The sequence below is a fragment of the Oryctolagus cuniculus genome, chromosome 4 (assembly GCF_051225735.1).
Source record: "Oryctolagus cuniculus isolate XC-2025 breed Fujian yellow rabbit chromosome 4, ASM5122573v1, whole genome shotgun sequence".
In the NCBI taxonomy this organism is placed as follows: Eukaryota; Metazoa; Chordata; class Mammalia; order Lagomorpha; family Leporidae; genus Oryctolagus; species Oryctolagus cuniculus.
In genome coordinates this window covers 145,277,235-145,294,567 of record NC_142870.1, presented here as the reverse complement: position 1 = coordinate 145,294,567, position 17,333 = coordinate 145,277,235, and the positions used below count along the sequence as shown (strand labels likewise).

The 17,333-nt window shown below is 44.3% G+C and overlaps 1 protein-coding gene across 3 annotated transcripts in view; it reads left to right on the top strand.

The window, feature by feature from the left end:
* The window catches only part of PCCB (propionyl-CoA carboxylase subunit beta), a 74,375-nt gene that overhangs the window by 45,972 nt on the left and 11,070 nt on the right, over positions 1 to 17,333 (top strand). For 2 of the 3 annotated variants that reach the window (XM_051859007.3, XM_051859006.3), the window contains one exon: positions 11,114 to 11,237. In XM_051859007.3, coding sequence (XP_051714967.1) covers positions 11,114 to 11,237 — 124 coding nt within the window. Of the gene's footprint in view, positions 1 to 172; positions 463 to 11,113; positions 11,238 to 17,333 lie in introns of all 3 variants that reach the window. The other variant, XR_016233291.1, reaches the window with a different exon arrangement.

The following is a 17,333-nucleotide window of genomic DNA, read 5'->3' as shown; positions in this document are numbered from 1 at the left end:
CTTCCACAATGTCTGTACCAGTTTACATTCCCACCAGCAGTGGTTTAGGGTACCTTTTCCCCCACATCCTTGCCAGCATTTGTTGTTTGATGAGTTCTGTATGAAAGCCATTCTAACTGGCGTGAGGTGAAACCTCATTGTGGTTTTTTTTGTTTGTTTGTTTTTTTGACAGGCAGAGTTAGAGAGAGAAAGGTCTTCCTTTTTCTGTTGGTTCATCCCCCAAATGGCTGCTATGGCCAGTGTGTTGTGGCTGGCATGCTGCGCCGATCTGGAGCCAGGAGCCAGGTGCTTTGTCCTGGTCTCCCATGCAGGTTCAGGACCCAAGCACTTGGGCCATCCTCCACTGCCTTCCCCGAGCCACAGCAGAGAGCTGGACTGGAAGAGGAGCTACCAGGACAGAACCAGCCCCTCAACCGGGACTAGAACCCAGGGTGCCGTTGCCGCAGGTGGAGGATTAGCCAAGTAAGCCACAGTACCGGCCCTCATTGTGGTTTTGATTTGTATTTCCCTGATGGCTAGTGATCCTGAGCATTTTTTCCTGTGTCTGTTGGCCATTTGAATTTCCTCTTTTGAAAAATGTCTGTTCAGGCCCTTTGCCCATTTCTTAACTGGATTGTTTCTTTTGTTGTTGTTGAGTTTCTTGAGCTATTTATAATTTCTTGTTATTAATCTGTTACCAGTTTCACAGTTTGCAGATATTTTCTCCAATTCTGTTGGTTGCCCCTTCACTTTGATAAATGCTTCTTTTGCAGTAAAGAAACTCCTCAATTTGATGTAATCCCATTTGTCAATTTTGGCTTTGAATGCCTGAGCTTCTGGGGTCTTTTCCAAGAAGGCTTTGCCTATGTTAATGTCTTGCAGTTTCCCCAATGTTCTCCAATAATTTGATGCTATCGGGTTGTAGATTTAGGTACTTGATTCATTTTGGGTGGATTTTTTGTGTATGGTGTAAGGTAGGAGTCTTGTTTCAAATTTCTGCATGTGGAGCTCCAGTTTTCCCAGCACCATTTGTTGAAGACTGTCCTTGCTCCAGGGGATTGGTTTTAGCTTCTTTGTTAAAGATAAGTTGGTGGGACTGGCGCTATGGCATAGTGGGTAAAGCTGCCCCCTGCTGTGCCAGCATCCCATATGGGCACCCATTTGAGTCTCAGCTGCTCCACTTCTGGTCCAGCTCTCTGCTATGGCCTGGGAAAGCAGTAGAAGATGGCCCAAGTCCTTGGGCCCCTGCACCTACGTGGGAGACCCGGAAGAAGCTCCTGGCTCCTGGTTTCAGATTAGCTCAGCTCTGACCATTGTGGCCAATTGGGGAGTGAACCAGCGGATGGAAGACCTCTCTTTCTCTCTCTGTGTAACAATGACTTTCAAATAAATAAATCTTTTTTTTTTTTTTTTTTTTTTTTGACAGGCAGAGTGGACAGTGAGAGAGAGAGAGACAGAGAGAAAGGTCTTCCTTTGCCGTTGGTTCACCCTCCAATGGCCGCCGCGGCCAGCGCGATGTGGCCGGCGCACCGCGCTGATCCGATGGCAGGAGCCAGGAGCCAGGTGCTTTTCCTGGTCTCCCATGGGGTGCAGGGCCCAAGCACCTGGGCCATCCTCCACTGCACTCCCTGGCCACAGCAGAGGGCTGGCCTGGAAGAGGGGCAACCGGGACAGAATCCGGAGCCCCGACCGGGACTAGAACCCGGTGTGCCGGCGCCGCTAGGCGGAGGATTAGCCTAGTGAGCCGCGGCGCCGGCCTCAAATAAATAAATCTTAAAAAAAAAAAAAAAAAAAAAAAAAAAAAACAGGTAAGTTAGTTGTAGACACATGCACTGACTTCTGGAGTTTCTATTCTGTTCCATTGGTCTACACATCTACTTTTGTTTTGCCAGTACCAGGGTGTTTTGATTATAACTGCCCTTTTGTATGTCTTGAAATATGGTATTGTGGTGCCCCCAGCTTTGTTTTTGTTGTATAAGATTGCTTTAGCTATTCAGGATCTCCTGTGTTTCCATATGAATTTCAGCATTTTTTCTATATCTGAGAAGAATGTCTTAGGTATTTTGATTGGTATTGCACTGAATCTGTAAATTGCTTTTGGTAGTATGGAAATTTTGATGATATTGATTGTTCTGATCCATAAATATGGAAGATTTTCCCATTTTTTGTATCTTCTGTTTCTTTCTTTAATGTTTTGTAGTTCTCATTGTAGAGATCTTTGATGTCCTTGGTTAAATTTATTCCAAGGTATTTGATTTTTTTGGTAGCTTTGTGAATGGGGTTGATCTTAGAAATTCTTTCTCAGTCATGGCATTGTCTGCCTATACAAAGGCTGTTGATTTTGTGTGTTGATTTTATATCCTGCTACATTTTCAAACTCTTCTATGAGTTCCAATTATCTCTTAGTGGAGACTTTTGGATCCCCTATGCATAGGATCATGCCCTCTGCAAATAGAGATAGTTTGATTTCCTCCGTCCCTCCAGATTTGTATCCCTTTGATTTCTTTTTCTTGCCTAATGGCTCAAGCCAAAACTTCCAGGACTATATTGAATAACATTTCTGAGAGTGGGCATTCCTGTTTGGTTCTGGATCTCAGTGGGAATGCTTCCAACTTATCCCCATTCACCAGGATGCTGGCCGTGGGTTTGTCTTAAATTGCCTTGATTGTGTTGAGAAATGTACCTTATATTTCCAATTTGCTTAAAATTTTGATCATGAAAGGATGTTGTATTTTGTCAAATGCTTTCTCTGTGTCTACTGAGATAATTGTATGGTTTTTGTTCTTCAATTTGTTAATATGGTGTATCACATTGATTGATTTGCAAACATTGAACAATCCCTGCATACCAGAAATAAATCCCAGTTGGTCTGGGTGAATGATCTTTCTGATGTGTTGTTGGATTCAATTGGCTAGTATTTGGTTGAGGATTTTTGTGTGTATGTTCATCAGAGAAACTGGTCTGTAGTTCTCTTTCTCTGTTGGATCTTTTTCAGGTTTAGGACTTAAGGTGATGCTGGCTTCATAGAAAGTATTTGGGAGGATTCTTTCCCTTTTAATTGTTTTGAATAGCTTGAGAGGAATTGGAGTTAGTTTTAAAATGTTTTGTAGAATTCCGCAGTGAAGCCATCCAGTTCTGGGCTCTTCTTTGTTGGGAGGATCTTTATTACTGATTCAAGTTCTGTCTTGGTTACTGGTCTGTTTAAGTTTTCTGTGTCTTCACGGCTCAATTTAGGTAGGTTGTATATATCAAGGAATCTGTCCATTTCTTTTGTTGGAGTACAGGTCTTTGTAGTATTTTCTGATGATTCTTTATATTTCTGTGGTGTCTGTTGCTACATTTCCTTTATCATCTCTGATTCTATTGGTTTGGGTCTTTCTCTCTCTCTCCCTCTCTCTTTTTTTGACAGGCAGAGTTAGACAGAAATCTGAAATATAGACCTACCGTATCACCAGAAGAAGCAAGGAGCTTCTTCTGGGTCACCCACATGGGTACAAAGGCCCAAGCACTTGGGCCATCTTCCACTGCCTTCCCAGGCCATAGCAGAGAGCTGGACTGGAAGTGGAACAGCCGGGATTCAAACTGGTGCTTATATGGGATGCTTGCCCTGCAGGTGGTGGCCTTACTTGCTATGCCATAGTGCCAGCCCATGTCAGTTCTTCTTAAGTTAGCTTATAAATTGTAGGCAATTCTAACAAAATTTTTTACTTATTTTTTTTTTAATATTATTTAAAAGACAGAGTGACAGAGAGGGAGAGATAAAGATATCTTCCATTTGCTAGTTTACTCCCCAGATGGCTGCACTGGCCAGGGCTGGGCCAGGCCAAAGTTGGGAGCCAGGAACTCCATTTAGATTTCCTGCATGAGTACCAAGGACCCAAGTACTTGGCCATCCACTGCTGCTTTTCTAGGCAAGTGAGCAGAGAGCTGGATTGGCCGTGGAGAAGCTGGGACTTGAACTAGCACTCTGTTATGGGATGCTGGCTTCACAGGCCGTGGTGTAACCCTCTGCACCACAAAAGCAGCCCCTAAAATTAATTTCTTTGTGCTATTCCTAAGTAGATTAATGGTTGATTAAATACTTGTTAAAAAATTTCATTTGAAGTAGGTTTATGTTTCATTTGTATTTTATCTTAATGGTTTTCTTCTAGTCCTCCTTTTATTTTTTCACTAGGTAAAACATTAATAGTGTCACTTTTCCCATCATTTCTACTCTGTTCCCACCACACTGTTGTTAACCTCATGACTTGTCTGTGTTTGCCTTTGTAGCTTTGAGTTTTCTCTTTTAGCCAACATATGTAGACATTCTTTCACACTGTTTTTTTTTTTTTTTTTTTTTTTGCTTTATATCCTAGAGTAACTTCAGAATCAGTTCATGGAGGTCTTTCTCATTCTTTTTCACTTCTGCAGAGTACTGTATTATGTGTATACCAGTGTTTATTTAACCAGTCTCGTATTTTGAAATTTATACTGAGGTTATTTAGCATATTTTGCAGTTACAAATGGCAGTGTAATGGCAGTAACTTCACACAACTGTAATTTTGTATGGTGGGAGGTATATCTGCAGGTCAAATTCCTGAAAATAGAGCTGCTGGGTCAAAGTATACATATTTATTTATCTAAGTGTAGACAGTACCAGATTCCCAGACTAGCAATGTGTGAGAACATCTGCTTCCCCAGACTTGCCAGTGGAACATGTTTTTAAACTTTTTATTGTGGGCCAATCTGACATGAGAAGTGATAACTCAATTTGTATTTCTAGAATTATGAATGAAATTGAACATCTTTCCTTCCATACTCAACTCCATTTATTTATTTATTTTTAAAGATTTATTTATTTGAAAGAGTTACACAGAGAGAGGAGACAGAGAGAGAGAGAGAGAGAGAGAGAGAGAGGTCTTCCATCCAATGGCTCACTCCCCAGTTGGCCGCAATGCCCAGAGCTACGCTGATCTGAAGCCAGGAGCCAGGAGCTTCCTCTGGGTTTCCCACATGGGTGCAGGAGCCCAAGGACTTGGGCCATCCTCTACTGCTTTCCAGGCCATAACAGAGAGCTGGAGCAGATGTGGAGCAGCTGGGTCCCAAACTGGTGCCCACATGGGATGCCGGAGCCACAGGTGGAGGATTAGCCTACTGCGCCATGGCGCCTGCCCCAGCTTTACCAATCTTTTAATGACACTATATTTTGAGTCAGAGTTCAAAAGCATGTTTAAACTTTTAAAAAAGATTTTATTGTTATTTCTTTGAAATGCAGAGCATCACAGATAGAGGAGAGACAGAGTGCTGGTTCAGTCCCCAAATGGCTGCAATGGCTGCAATGGCTGGGGCTGGGACAGGTCAGAGCCAGGAGCCAGGAGCCTCTTCCTGGTCTCCCACATGGGCACAGGGCCCAAGCATTGAGTCATCTTCCACCACTCTCCCAGAGGCATTAGCAGGGAGCTGGGTCTGAAATGGAGCAGCCGGGACTTGAACCAACTCCCCCATGGGATGTCAGCATCTCTGATGTTGGTTTTACCCACTATGCCATGGTGTTAGCCCCATCAAAAGTATTTTTTTACTGTTCCTTAAAATTAAAAGAATTTACCACTGCTTTCTTTTAGTGCTTGTATGAATTCATTGAGTATATTTAGCTCTCTGACCCATTTATAGTTTATTTTTGTATAGGATGTATGTAGCTAATTTTATATTTTCTGAAATAGCTATTAATATATTAAAAAGCCAGTCCTTGCCCTTGGGGTCTGAGATAACCTTTATCATAAACCAAAACTCTATGTGTACTTGAGTCTATTTCTGCCTTTTCTGTTCTATTCCACTGGTCTATTTATGTGCCAGTGCCACACTAACTATCCTAAACAACTCTTTAATATATGAGACATAGCTGTTCCTTACTTACGTTTCCTTTTACAGTACACTCTGATTTTTGCACCTTTATGTTCTTATATAAACTTTTCTGCTAAAATTATTTATTTTGGAGTTGACATGGTTCACTGTGTTAAGCTACTGCCTATGACACCAGCATCCCATACTGGAGTGCTCCTCTGCTTCCAATCCAGCTCCCTGCTATGGCCTGGGAAAGCAGCAGAAGATGGCCCAAGGGCTTAGGCCCCTGCACTCATGTGGGAGACATGGAAGAAGCTCCTGGCTTTGGCCTGGATCAGTCTTCACACATTATGGCCATTAGGAAGTAAACCAGTGGGTTGGAAGGTCTCTCTAGTCTGTCTCCCTGCCTTTCCTTTTTTTTTTTTTTTTTTTTTGTCTTTTTTTAAAACTTTTATCTAATAAGTATAAATTTCCAAAGTACAACTTGAATTTCAGCAGCTTTCCCCCCATAACCTCCCTCCCATCTGCAACCATCCCATCTCCCACTCCCTCTCCCATCCCATTCTTCATCAAGATTCATTTTCAATTATCTTTATATACAGAAGATCAACTTAGTATATTCTAAGTAAAGATTTCAACAGACTGCACCCACACAGATACACAAATTATAGGGTACTGTTTGAGTAGTAATTTTACCGCTAATTGACATAGTACAACACATTAAGGACGAAGATCCTGCATGGGGAGTAGGTGCACAGTGACTCCCGTTGTTGATTTAACAATTGACACTCTTACTTATGATGTCTGTAATCACCCGAGGCTCTTGTCATGAGCTGCCAAGGCTATGGGAGCCTCTTCAGTTCACAAACTCTGACCTTATTTAGACAAGGCCATAATCAAAGTGGAAGTTCTCTCCTTCCTTCAGAGAAAAGTACCTCCTTCTTTGATGGCCCATTCTTTCCGCTGGAATTTCACTCACAGAGATCTTTCATTTAGGTCATTTCTTGCCACAGTGTCTTGGCTTTCCATGCCTGAGAAACTCTCATGGGCTTTTTAGCCAGATCTGAATGCCTTAAGGTCTGATTCTGAGGCCAGAGTGCTGTTTAGGACATCTGCCATTCTATGAGTCTTCTGTGTATCCCACTTCCCATGTTTGATCATTCTCTCCTTTTTAATTCTATAAGTTATTATTAGCAGACACTAGTCTTGTTTATGTGATCCCTTTGACACTTAGTCCTATCATTATGATCAATTATGAACTTAAACTGATCACTTTGACTAGTAAGATGGCATTGGTACTCTCTGCCTTTCAAATAAATAAATCCTTAGAATATATATATATATATATATATAGCCCCTACAGAATGAACAAGAGTCCAGTGAGTTCAAAGTGATATAAATAAATGGGAAAGGCAATGATCTTTCTTACAGCAAAATCCTAATGAATGGAGAAGAAATGCTGGAACTAGAAAAATTGTCATTTGTCAACTATCATGCCAGTAATGAGTCAGGCAGAAATCATCAGTGGGTCTTTTTTTTAAGGGAAAGGGTTTATTGGGGAATACCCTACAGACCGGAGTGAAGGGGCGGCGAAGGAAAAAGAAAGGGAGACTGTAAGAGAGACAGAGAGGAGAGGAGCTAGCAAGGAGAGAAGATAGAGCAGAGGAGAGGAGAGAGGAGAGCAGAGCCAAGAGAGAAGAACCAAGAGCCAAGAGACCAGAGGAGGAGGCTAGAGAGAGGAACCGAGAGAGAGCAGGAAAGAAGGGCCAAGAGAGCAGGCCCTTTTAAAACTTTGCCTGAGGGCGGGCAGGGAAGCAGGAGCAGCGAATCCCATTAGGATGGGGGTGGAGCCTGGCTCAGGTAGCTGGGCCATGTGGCCACCTGGCTACAACTGCGCCAGTTTCCTAACATTCCCCCCTTTTGTTTTTTATAAAGCAGGGGTTATATGGGATTATATTAGTCCCAAAAGTCCAAGAGGGGTAGAGGGACGATGATCTGTCTTTAGAGCTACTTCCTGCTGGCATGGGGCGATGTCTCAGGCCGCTGTCTCCTGGGTGGGGAGCCGAGTATATCCCTGTAGCAGCATTTGGTTGACTGCCTGGTTGCTGAAGGCCTTCGTATGTTCCATTATCACCTGCTGTAAACACTTAGGCACTGTAGTATAGAAGACAGGGTGAGAATAGTAACCAATGATCCTAAGAGTAGCATTAACCAGGTAATAAGAGGATTTTATAGAGAGGAAATGGAGGGGGTCTCTGGACCCTTGTGGGGACAGTTTGATGGATGTAGCTTAAAGCTGATTCCAGCCAAGACTGGGATAAAGGCCACTAACTTTTGCAGGTAGTGGGGTTTGTCTGTAGAGAAATTCTGAACAATCATACAACATTAAGTGGGGAAGAGGACCATCAGTACACACAGGTTGGGAGTAGAGCCGTTGGTGGTAGAGTAGAGGCTATGGTTACAAAGGAATGAGGCTCAAGTGGGCTAGATACAGAGGACAGAGTTGTTATTACAGGAGCTAAGAAAGGTGTTGTCTAAGCTACAAATAAGTTTTCTGATTGAGAGGCAAATAGAACCTGACAGAAGGGGCTTGATAATAATCAGGTGGGCTTTAAAGCCTTTGTAAATTCTGAGGCCCAGACGTATCTATCTCTTCATAGGGTACATCCTACAGGAGGTGTGAACCTCCTTGGGGAAGGCACCTTGTTGACTTCCATTACCTAGCTGGCCTGGGAGGAGAGCTGGCCAGGTAAAGGCAAGTGGCAACTCCAACAGGAAATATACAGCTCTGCCTGCAATGTTACTGACCCTGCTTGGCCATTTCCTCAGTTGCAGTGGTCACTTTGAAAGCTGGGCCGAGTGAAGGGCTTTTCAGCTTAGAGCCAATAAGATCTGTGGCTCTGACCTGGACGTCCTTTGACTCCAGGGCAGGTCCATTTCCAGTGATCCAACTCTTGGCAGAGCTGCCAGGGCTTTTCACAAGCTGACTTCTGCTGAAGCCCAGGCTTACCACATTGAAAGCCACTGCAGTGGACTGGCCTGTTGGGTCTCCTTGAGGGCAGATCACTGTACAGAGCAGCCATTAACAGGCCTGCCACCCATTGCTTCTGATGCCTAGTTTTCTTTTCCTCCTGGTTTTTGTTAAAGCAGACCAGAGGATGCAAGCCAAGGGGGTGCTCAAGTCAGTGGGTCTTTTTAAAAAAAAATTTTTTTTTTATTTGAAAGGCAGATTTACAAGGAGAGAGAGAAAAAAAACAGAGAAAGAGAAATTGATCTTCCATCCACTTGTTCACTACCCCCCCCCCCCCCAATGGCCACAATGTCTGGAGCTAGGCTGATCTGAAGCCAGAGCCAGGAGCTTCTTCAGTTCTCCCACATGGGTAAAGGGGCCCAAGCCCTTGGGCTATCTTCCACTTTTTTCCCAGGCACATTGGCAAGGAGCTGGATTGGAAGTGAAGCAGCCAGAACTTGAACCAGTGACTCATGGGATGCCAGCATCACAGGCAGTGGCTTTACCTGCTTTGCCACAGTGCCAGCTCCCATCAGTAGATCTTAAATCTAGTGCATGAAGAACTGGATTTCTGATGAAATAACTGTTCAGGAAGAACAGAACATCTACATGGTATCAAAGTATTTCCCCCCAAATACCTGCCAGTTACACTGAAAAAAAAAATAACTTTGCAGAAGAGAAACCTGACAGATGTCACCAAATCCATTGGTGGACAGACGGATATCATTGGCTACTTGATGTGATTCTTGGAGAGAACTTGTGCAGTATTCCTGCCAAAAGCAACCCAGATAGAAGGCACCTTTTACAAAGCAGCCAGTCTGTTGTCTTAAGAAATGTTATGGCCGTACAAGATGAAGACCCAGCAGGAGGGCTGGCGCCGTGGTACATTGGGCTCTCTCTTCCTGTGGCACCAGCATCTCAGATGGGTGCCAGTTAGAATCCCAGCTGCTCCTCTTCCGATCCAGCTCTCTGCTATGACATAGGAAAGTAATAGAAGATGGCCCAAAAAAGTGCTTGGGCCCCTACACCCACTTGGGAGACCCGAAAGAGGCTCCTGGCTTTGGATCAGTCCAGCTCCGGCCATTGCGGCCATTTAGGGAGTGAACCAGCAGATGGAAGACCTCTCTCTATCTGTCTGTGACTCTACCCTTCAAATAAATAAATAAATCTTTAAAAAAGAAAAAGAACCAGCAAGAAAAAAAGAAACTTGGAGACATGACCACCGAAGGTGCCAGCTTATCCAAGATCCAATTCTGAACCAGATTTTTGTTGCTTTTTTGTTACAAAGGATGTTATTAAAACAAGTGGCAAAATTTGAATGAGATTACATAGTTTAAGATAGTACTGTGTTAACAATTCCTGACTTTTATATCACTGTAATTATATAAGAGAATGTCTTTGTTCTTTAGAGAAAGACAATGAGGGCCTGTGAGGTGAAGAGGCATTGTGTGTGTAACTTACTCTCAAATGGTTCAGAATAAGAAATATATATATTTATATTTATAACATAATATATACTATATATAAAATAACAAATATGTACGTGTGTGCATGTTTGCATAGATGCATATAAAAGAGAACAATAAAGCTTATGTAATAAAATGTTAAGTGAATCTGGGTGAAAGGTAAATAAATAGTTTTGGTGTTCTTGAAATTTTTATGTAAGCTTTTTTTTTTTTTTTTTTTGGCAGGCAGAGTGGACAGTGAGAGAAAGAGACAGAGAGAAAGGTCTTCCTTTGCCATTGGTTCACCCTCCAATGGCCGCCATGGCCAGCGCGCTGCAGCTGGCGCACCACGCTGATCCGATGGCAGGAGCCAGGTACTTATCCTGGTCTCCCATGGGGTGCAGGGCCCAAGGACTTGGGCCATCCTCCACTGCACTTCCCTGGCCACAGCAGAGCTGGCCTGGAAGAGGGGCAACCGGGACAGAATCCGGCGCCCCGACCGGGGCTAGAACCCGGTGTGCCGGCGCCGCAAGGTGGAGGATTAGCCTAGTGAGCCACAGCGCCGGCTATGTAAGCTTTAACTTCATACTAAAAAGATCTTAAAAAGTAAAAAAATTCAAATAAAACCTTTAAAACAAGCTGCACTGGTTTATCCCCTCCAAGCAGCATGTGAGAGGATGTTCCCCAACATTGCCCTCCAGGAGGGAGTAACTGCTATTGCCTTGTTTTCTTGGGGAACCTGTGGTAGAAATGGGAACTATCCAGTTCTGTAATTCTGTGGTATAAATGTCTGTAATTTTATAATATAGTTGTCTTGCACTTAGTTGTTTTGAATTCAGGAGTAAATTTGTTCCTGCAGGTTGTTGATGAACGAGAATTTTTTGAGATCATGCCACATTATGCCAAGAACATCATTGTTGGTTTTGCAAGAATGAATGGGAGGACTGTTGGGATTGTTGGCAACCAACCTAAGGTGGCCTCAGGTAAGATGGAGAAGTTCTCATAAACCTAGTTAGGGGTTAGCAGCCAAAGCTGCCTGGGCCCCGGGATTCCTGTTTGCTTTCTGCCTTTTCCTCAGACATAGTCTTCCATGAGCAGAGGAAAAAACTCACATGTAAAAGCAACCTTTTCTCTTAATGTTAATATCACAAAATGCCCCCCCCTTTACGATTTATTTATTTATTTGAAAGGCAGAGAGAGAGAGGGAAGGAAAAAGAGAGAGATCTTCTACCTGCTAGTTCACTCCCCAAATATCCACAACAGCTGGGGCTGGGCCAGGCTGATGTTAGGAGCCAGGAGCTTCTTCTGGGTCTCACATATGGGTGGCAGAGGCCCAAGGACCTGAGCCATCTTTCACTGCCTTGCCAGGCACATTAACAGGAAGCTGGATCAGAAGTGGAGCAGCTGGGACTTGAACCAACCCTATATGGGATGATGCAGGTGGTAGCTTCACCTGCTATGCCTTAATGCCAGTCTCCCAAAATGCTCCTTTCGTACTCCCCCCTTTTAAGGGCACATAAAGTCTTTACCTTTGCTTTAAATAAAAAAATATATATTCATTTGAGAAAGAGAAGGAAGTCCCATCTGCTGGTTCAGTAGTTCCTAAATTCCCACAATGGCAGGAACTGGACTGGGCTGAAGCTGGGAGCCAGGAATTCAATCCAGGTCTCCCTTGTGGGTGAGTGGCTGGAACTCAGTGACTTTAACCATCACTGCTACCTCTTAAGAGTCCTTTCTAACAAGAAGCTGGAGTTAGAAACCAGAGCTGGGTATCAAACCCAAGGATGTATATGTCTTTTTTTTTTTTTTTTAAGATTTATTTATTTATTTGAAAGTTACACAGAGAGGGGAGTCAGAGAGGTCTTCCATCCACTGGTTTATTCCTCAACTGGCCACTACAGCCGGAGCTGCACTCTAATCTGAAGCCAGGAGCCAGGAGCTTCTTCCGGGTCTCCCACGCAGGTGCAGGGGCCCAATGACTTGGGCCATCTTGTACTGCTTTCCCAGGCCATAGCAGAGAGCTGGATTGGAAGAGAGCTGGATTGGAAAAGGAGCAGCTGGGACTCGAACCAGTGCCCATATGGGATGCCGGTGCTTCAGGCCAGGGCATTAACCTGCTGTGCCACAGTGCTGGCCCCAGGATGTATATGTCTTAATTGGTGACTTAACTGGTTGATGACCCACCCCAGGTCTTTACTTTTTTAGTAAAAAATTTGTCCCCTAAATATATGACTCATCTACCAAACTAAGAGCTCCATGAGAGCAGGAATGTGGGTATCTTATCCACAGTTCTATCTCTGGTTCCTTCAACAGTGCCATATACAAAAGTATATGAGGGGCTGGGGTTGTGGTGTAGCAGGTAAAGCCACTGCCTGCAGTGCCAGCATCCCATATGGGCACCGGTTCGAGTCCCGGCTGCTCCACTTCTGATCCACCTCTCTTCTATGGCCTGGGAAAGCAGTAGAAGATGGCCCAAGTGTGTGGGCCCTTGCACCTGCCAGGGAGACCCGGAGGAAGCTCCTGGCTTCGGATCAGTGCAGCTCCGGCCATTGCTGCCAATTGGGGAACGAACCAGCCCATGGAAGACCTTTCTCTCTCTCTGCTTCTCCTCTCTGTGTAACTCTTTCAAATAAATAAATAAATCTTTTTGAAAAAAGTATGTGAGAAGATAATGGGATCTTGTCATAACCCATAGCTTTTGGGTATTATGGCTAGACTTGAGTCATGACCAGGTGACGTCATCTGTGTGGGGATTTGGAATGGGTGAGTCCTGTCCCCAAGGTATCTTTTTATGCATATGCAAATACTCTAGAATCAGAAACTCCAAGCACTTCTGGTTCTAAGCATTTTAGATAAGGGATATTCAACTTGTGTTGACACTTTAAGATTGCATCTATGAACACAGGATTCTTTCCATTTATTTTGGTCACCTTATGCAAGTATTTCTTCTAGCAGTGTTTTGTAGTTTTCAGTGTACAAGTCTTTCACCTCTTTGGTTAAATTTATTCCTAAGCATTTTATTCTTTTAGATGCTACTGTAAATGAAACTTTCTTAATTTCCTTTTCTGATTGTTCATTGGTGGTGTACAGAAACACAACCACACAAGTGATTTTTGTTGACCTGATAATGTGTAACTTTGTGCTTTGTTGTAGACTACCTGGAATTTTCTACATATAGTCACACATTGCTTAATGACAGGATATGTCCTAAAATCATGCCTCGTTAGGTGATTCTGTCACCATGGAAATATAGAGTGTTCTTATACAAATAGCTATGATGCCACTAGATGATATAATCTTACAGGACCACTGCAGGCTGGTGTTGGCCAGAACACTGCACAATACATTACTGTATAGGAGCATTTTTTCTTTATTTATTTGAGAGAGAAATATATTGATTGATGTTCCATCCACTGGTTCACTCTGCAAATGCCCACAACAGTCAGGGTCCTGAACTCATTCTGGGTCTCCCAAGTTGGGTAGCTTAGACCCAAGTCAGTTTTTTGTTTTTTTTTTTCAAGATTTATTTATTTGAAAGACAGTGTTACAGAGAGAGGCAGAGACAGACAGAAAGGTCTTCCATCCACTGGTTCACTCCCCAGATGGCTGCAATAGCTGGAGCTGTGCTGATCCAAAGCCAGGAGCCAGGAGCTTCTTCCGGGTCTCCCATGCGGGTGCGGGGGCCCAAGGACTTGGGCCATCTTCTACTGCTTTCCCAAGCCATAACAGAGAGCTGAATCAGAAGAGGAGCAGCCTGGGCTAGAACTGGCGCCCATATGGAATGCCCACGCTTCAGGCCAGGGCTTTAACCTGCTGCGCCACAGTGCTGGCCCCTAGACCCAAGTATTTAAGCCATCATCTGTTGTCTTCCCAGGGTATTCATTAGCAGGAAGCTGGATTGGAAGTAGAGCTGGCAGTTCACCCCAGGGACTCTGATATGGGAAGCAGGTTTCCCAAGCAGCATCTTAGTTGCTGACTAAATGCCTGCCCCTAGGATCATGTTTACTGCAAATACAATTTTCTTTCTTCCTCTTCACGCACATTGCCTGTAGAAACAGCTCTACATTATGGAAGCTTCTCCTGTAAATATAGGTTTGCTGGAACACTGCAGACATCAGAGCAATCCCTTGAGGACTCAGAACAGGTGAGGGACTAGTCTCTGGTGTTTAATAGCAATGATAAAAGTGTCTTATTTATTTGAAAGGCAGAGTTATAGAGAGAGGCAGAGAGATCTTCCATCTTCTGGTTCACTCCCCAAATGGCTGTATCTGCCAGGACGGAGTCAGGCCACAGCCAGGAGCTAGGAGCTTCATCCAGGTCTCCCACATAGGTGGAGGGGCCCAACAACTTGGATCATTTTTCGTTGTTTTCCCACCACAATAGCAGGGAGTTAGATTGAAGTGGAGCAGCTGAGGCTTGAATCAACATCCATATGGGATGCTGGAGTTGCATGTGGTGGTTTAACTGCTGAACCGCAGTGTCAATCCCTGGGCAGTCTTGTTTTAATGAGGGGGAGGTTTTCAGTCTTTCATCATTAAGTATGATGCTAGCTGTGACTTTTTCATGAATGTACTTCATAATATTGAGGAACTTTCCTTCTGTTCCTACTTTTCTGAGAGTTTTTGTCATGAAAGGATGTCATGAAATGCAACTTCTGCATCAACTGAGATGGTCATGTAGTTTTTGTCCTTCTATTAATGGGATGTATTATATTGATTATATTATGTTTGAGACATATTTGCATTTCTGAGATTAATCCCTCTTGGTCATGCTATGTAATTTTTTTTAATAGACTTTCTTTAAGTTTTGGGTTCACAGTGGAAAGTACAGAGAATTCCTATATACCACTTGATCCCACACATGCACGGCCTCATTATCAACATCCTGTAACACTGGAGTAGCTGGGACTTGAACTGATGCCCATATGGGATGCTGGCATTGGAGGCAGTGGCTTTACCTGCTTTGCCACAACAATGGCCCCAAGGAGCCTATACTGACACATCATTATTACTTCAAGTCCATAATTTCCAACAGGATTTGTTCTTGGTGTTCTAAATTCTATGGGTTTAACAAATGCATGTCATGTATCCACCATTATAAATAGAATCATACAGGATAGTTTCACTGCCTTGAAAGTCCTCTTCCTTTTCCAAACCTTAATCTCTAGCAACTGCTGATTTTTTCCAAATACTTAAAATATTTATTTATTTGAAAGTCTGAGTTAGAGGATGAGACAGAGATCTTCCATTTGGTGCTTAACTCCCCAGATGGCCAGGTCTGGGCCAGGCAGAAGCCAGGAGCCTGGAACTCAAACAGGGTCTCCCACATGGGTGGCAGGGGCCCAGGTACTTGGGCCATCTTCCGCTGCTTTCCCAAGTGCATTAGTAGGGAGCTGGATCAGAAGTGGTACAGCCAAAACTTGAACTAGCACTCATATGGGGTGCCAGTGTTGTGTTTCATGCAGCAGCTTAACCCACAGTTTAATTTGCAGACTTTTTTTTAAATGAAACCACCAGTCTTCCTAAATGGCTCTACTATTTTGTATTCTCACCAGCAATAATTGAGAGATCCTTTTGCTACAGATCCTTGCCAGCATTTGGTGGTGTTAATTTTTTGGATTTTGGCCATTCCAATGGGTGTGTAATGGTATCTTTTTTTAGCTTGCAATCTCCAAATGACATAATGTTGAGCCTCTTTCAATATGCTTCTTTGCCATGTGTATCTTTTCTTGGTGAGATACCTGTTCAAGTCTTGCCCATTTTTTTTTTTTTTAATTTTTTTGACAGGCAGAGTGGACAGTGAGAGAGAGACAGAGAGAAAGGTCTTCCTTTGCTGTTGGTTCACCCTCCAATGGCCGCTGCGGCCGGCGCGCTGCGGCCGGCGCACCGCGCTGATCCGATGGCAGGAGCCAGGAGCCAGGTGCTTTTCCTGGTCTCCCATGGGGTGCAGGGCCCAAGCACCTGGGCCATCCTCCACTGCACTCCCTGGCCACAGCAGAGAGCTGGCCTGGAAGGGGGGCAACCGGGACAGAATCCAGCGCCCCAACCGGGACTAGAACCTGGTGTGCCGGCGCCGCTAGGCGGAGGATTAGCCTAGTGAGCCGCGGCGCCGGCCAGTCTTGCCCATTTTTATTATCTCAGAGGCAGAAAAACGAAGAGAAAGCTGCCATCCACTGGTACACTTTCTGATGGCCTGCAGCTGCTGGGAATGAGTTTGGGGCCAAAGTCAGGAGCTAGGAATTTAATCAGTTTCACATGCAGGTGGCAGGAACTCAACTTGAGCTATCACCATGACTTCCCAGGGTCTGCATTAGCAGGAATCTGGAATCAGGAGCCAGAGCTGGGAATTGAACTCAGGTACTCTGATGTGGGAAGTATAAAAATCCTTATTTATTTAACTTACTTGAAAGGCAGAGAGAGAGCAAGAGAGAAAGCGAGCGAGAAGAGCGTGCAAGCAAGCTAGTTCACTCCAAGAAATACCTGCAACAGCCAGGGCTAGGGCAAGCTATGGCAGGGAGCTGGGAATTCTGGTGTCCTTTTATTTTTTTTCCCTTAAAAATTTATTTGAAAGAATGACAAATAAGAGACAGAAATGGGGGTAGGCCAGACCAAAGCCAGGAGCCTGGAAGTCCATCTGGGTCTCCCACATGGGTGACAAGGAGTCCGAGTACTTGGGCCATCTTTTGTTACTTTCTCAGGTGGGATGCTGCTTGCTGGCGGGGAGCAGGATCATAGGCAGAGCTGCCAGAATTGCAACCAGCACTCAGTACTTGGGATACTGACATTGCAAAGGGTAGCTTAATGCAGCATCACACCACTCCCACCCCATCCTGCATCATAGTTAAGTCTTAAAGTAGGGTAATGTTTGGGCTGGCAGTATGATGTAGTGGGTTAGGCCACCATCTGCAGTGCAAGCATCCCATATGGCCACCAGTTTCAGTCCAATCCAGCTCCCTGCTAGTGGCCTAGGATAACAGCAGAAGATGGCCATGTACTTGGGCCCCTGTACCTACCTGGGAGACCCAGAATAAGCCCCTGGCTCCTGGCTTCAGTCTGGCCCAGCTCTGGCCTTTGTGGCCA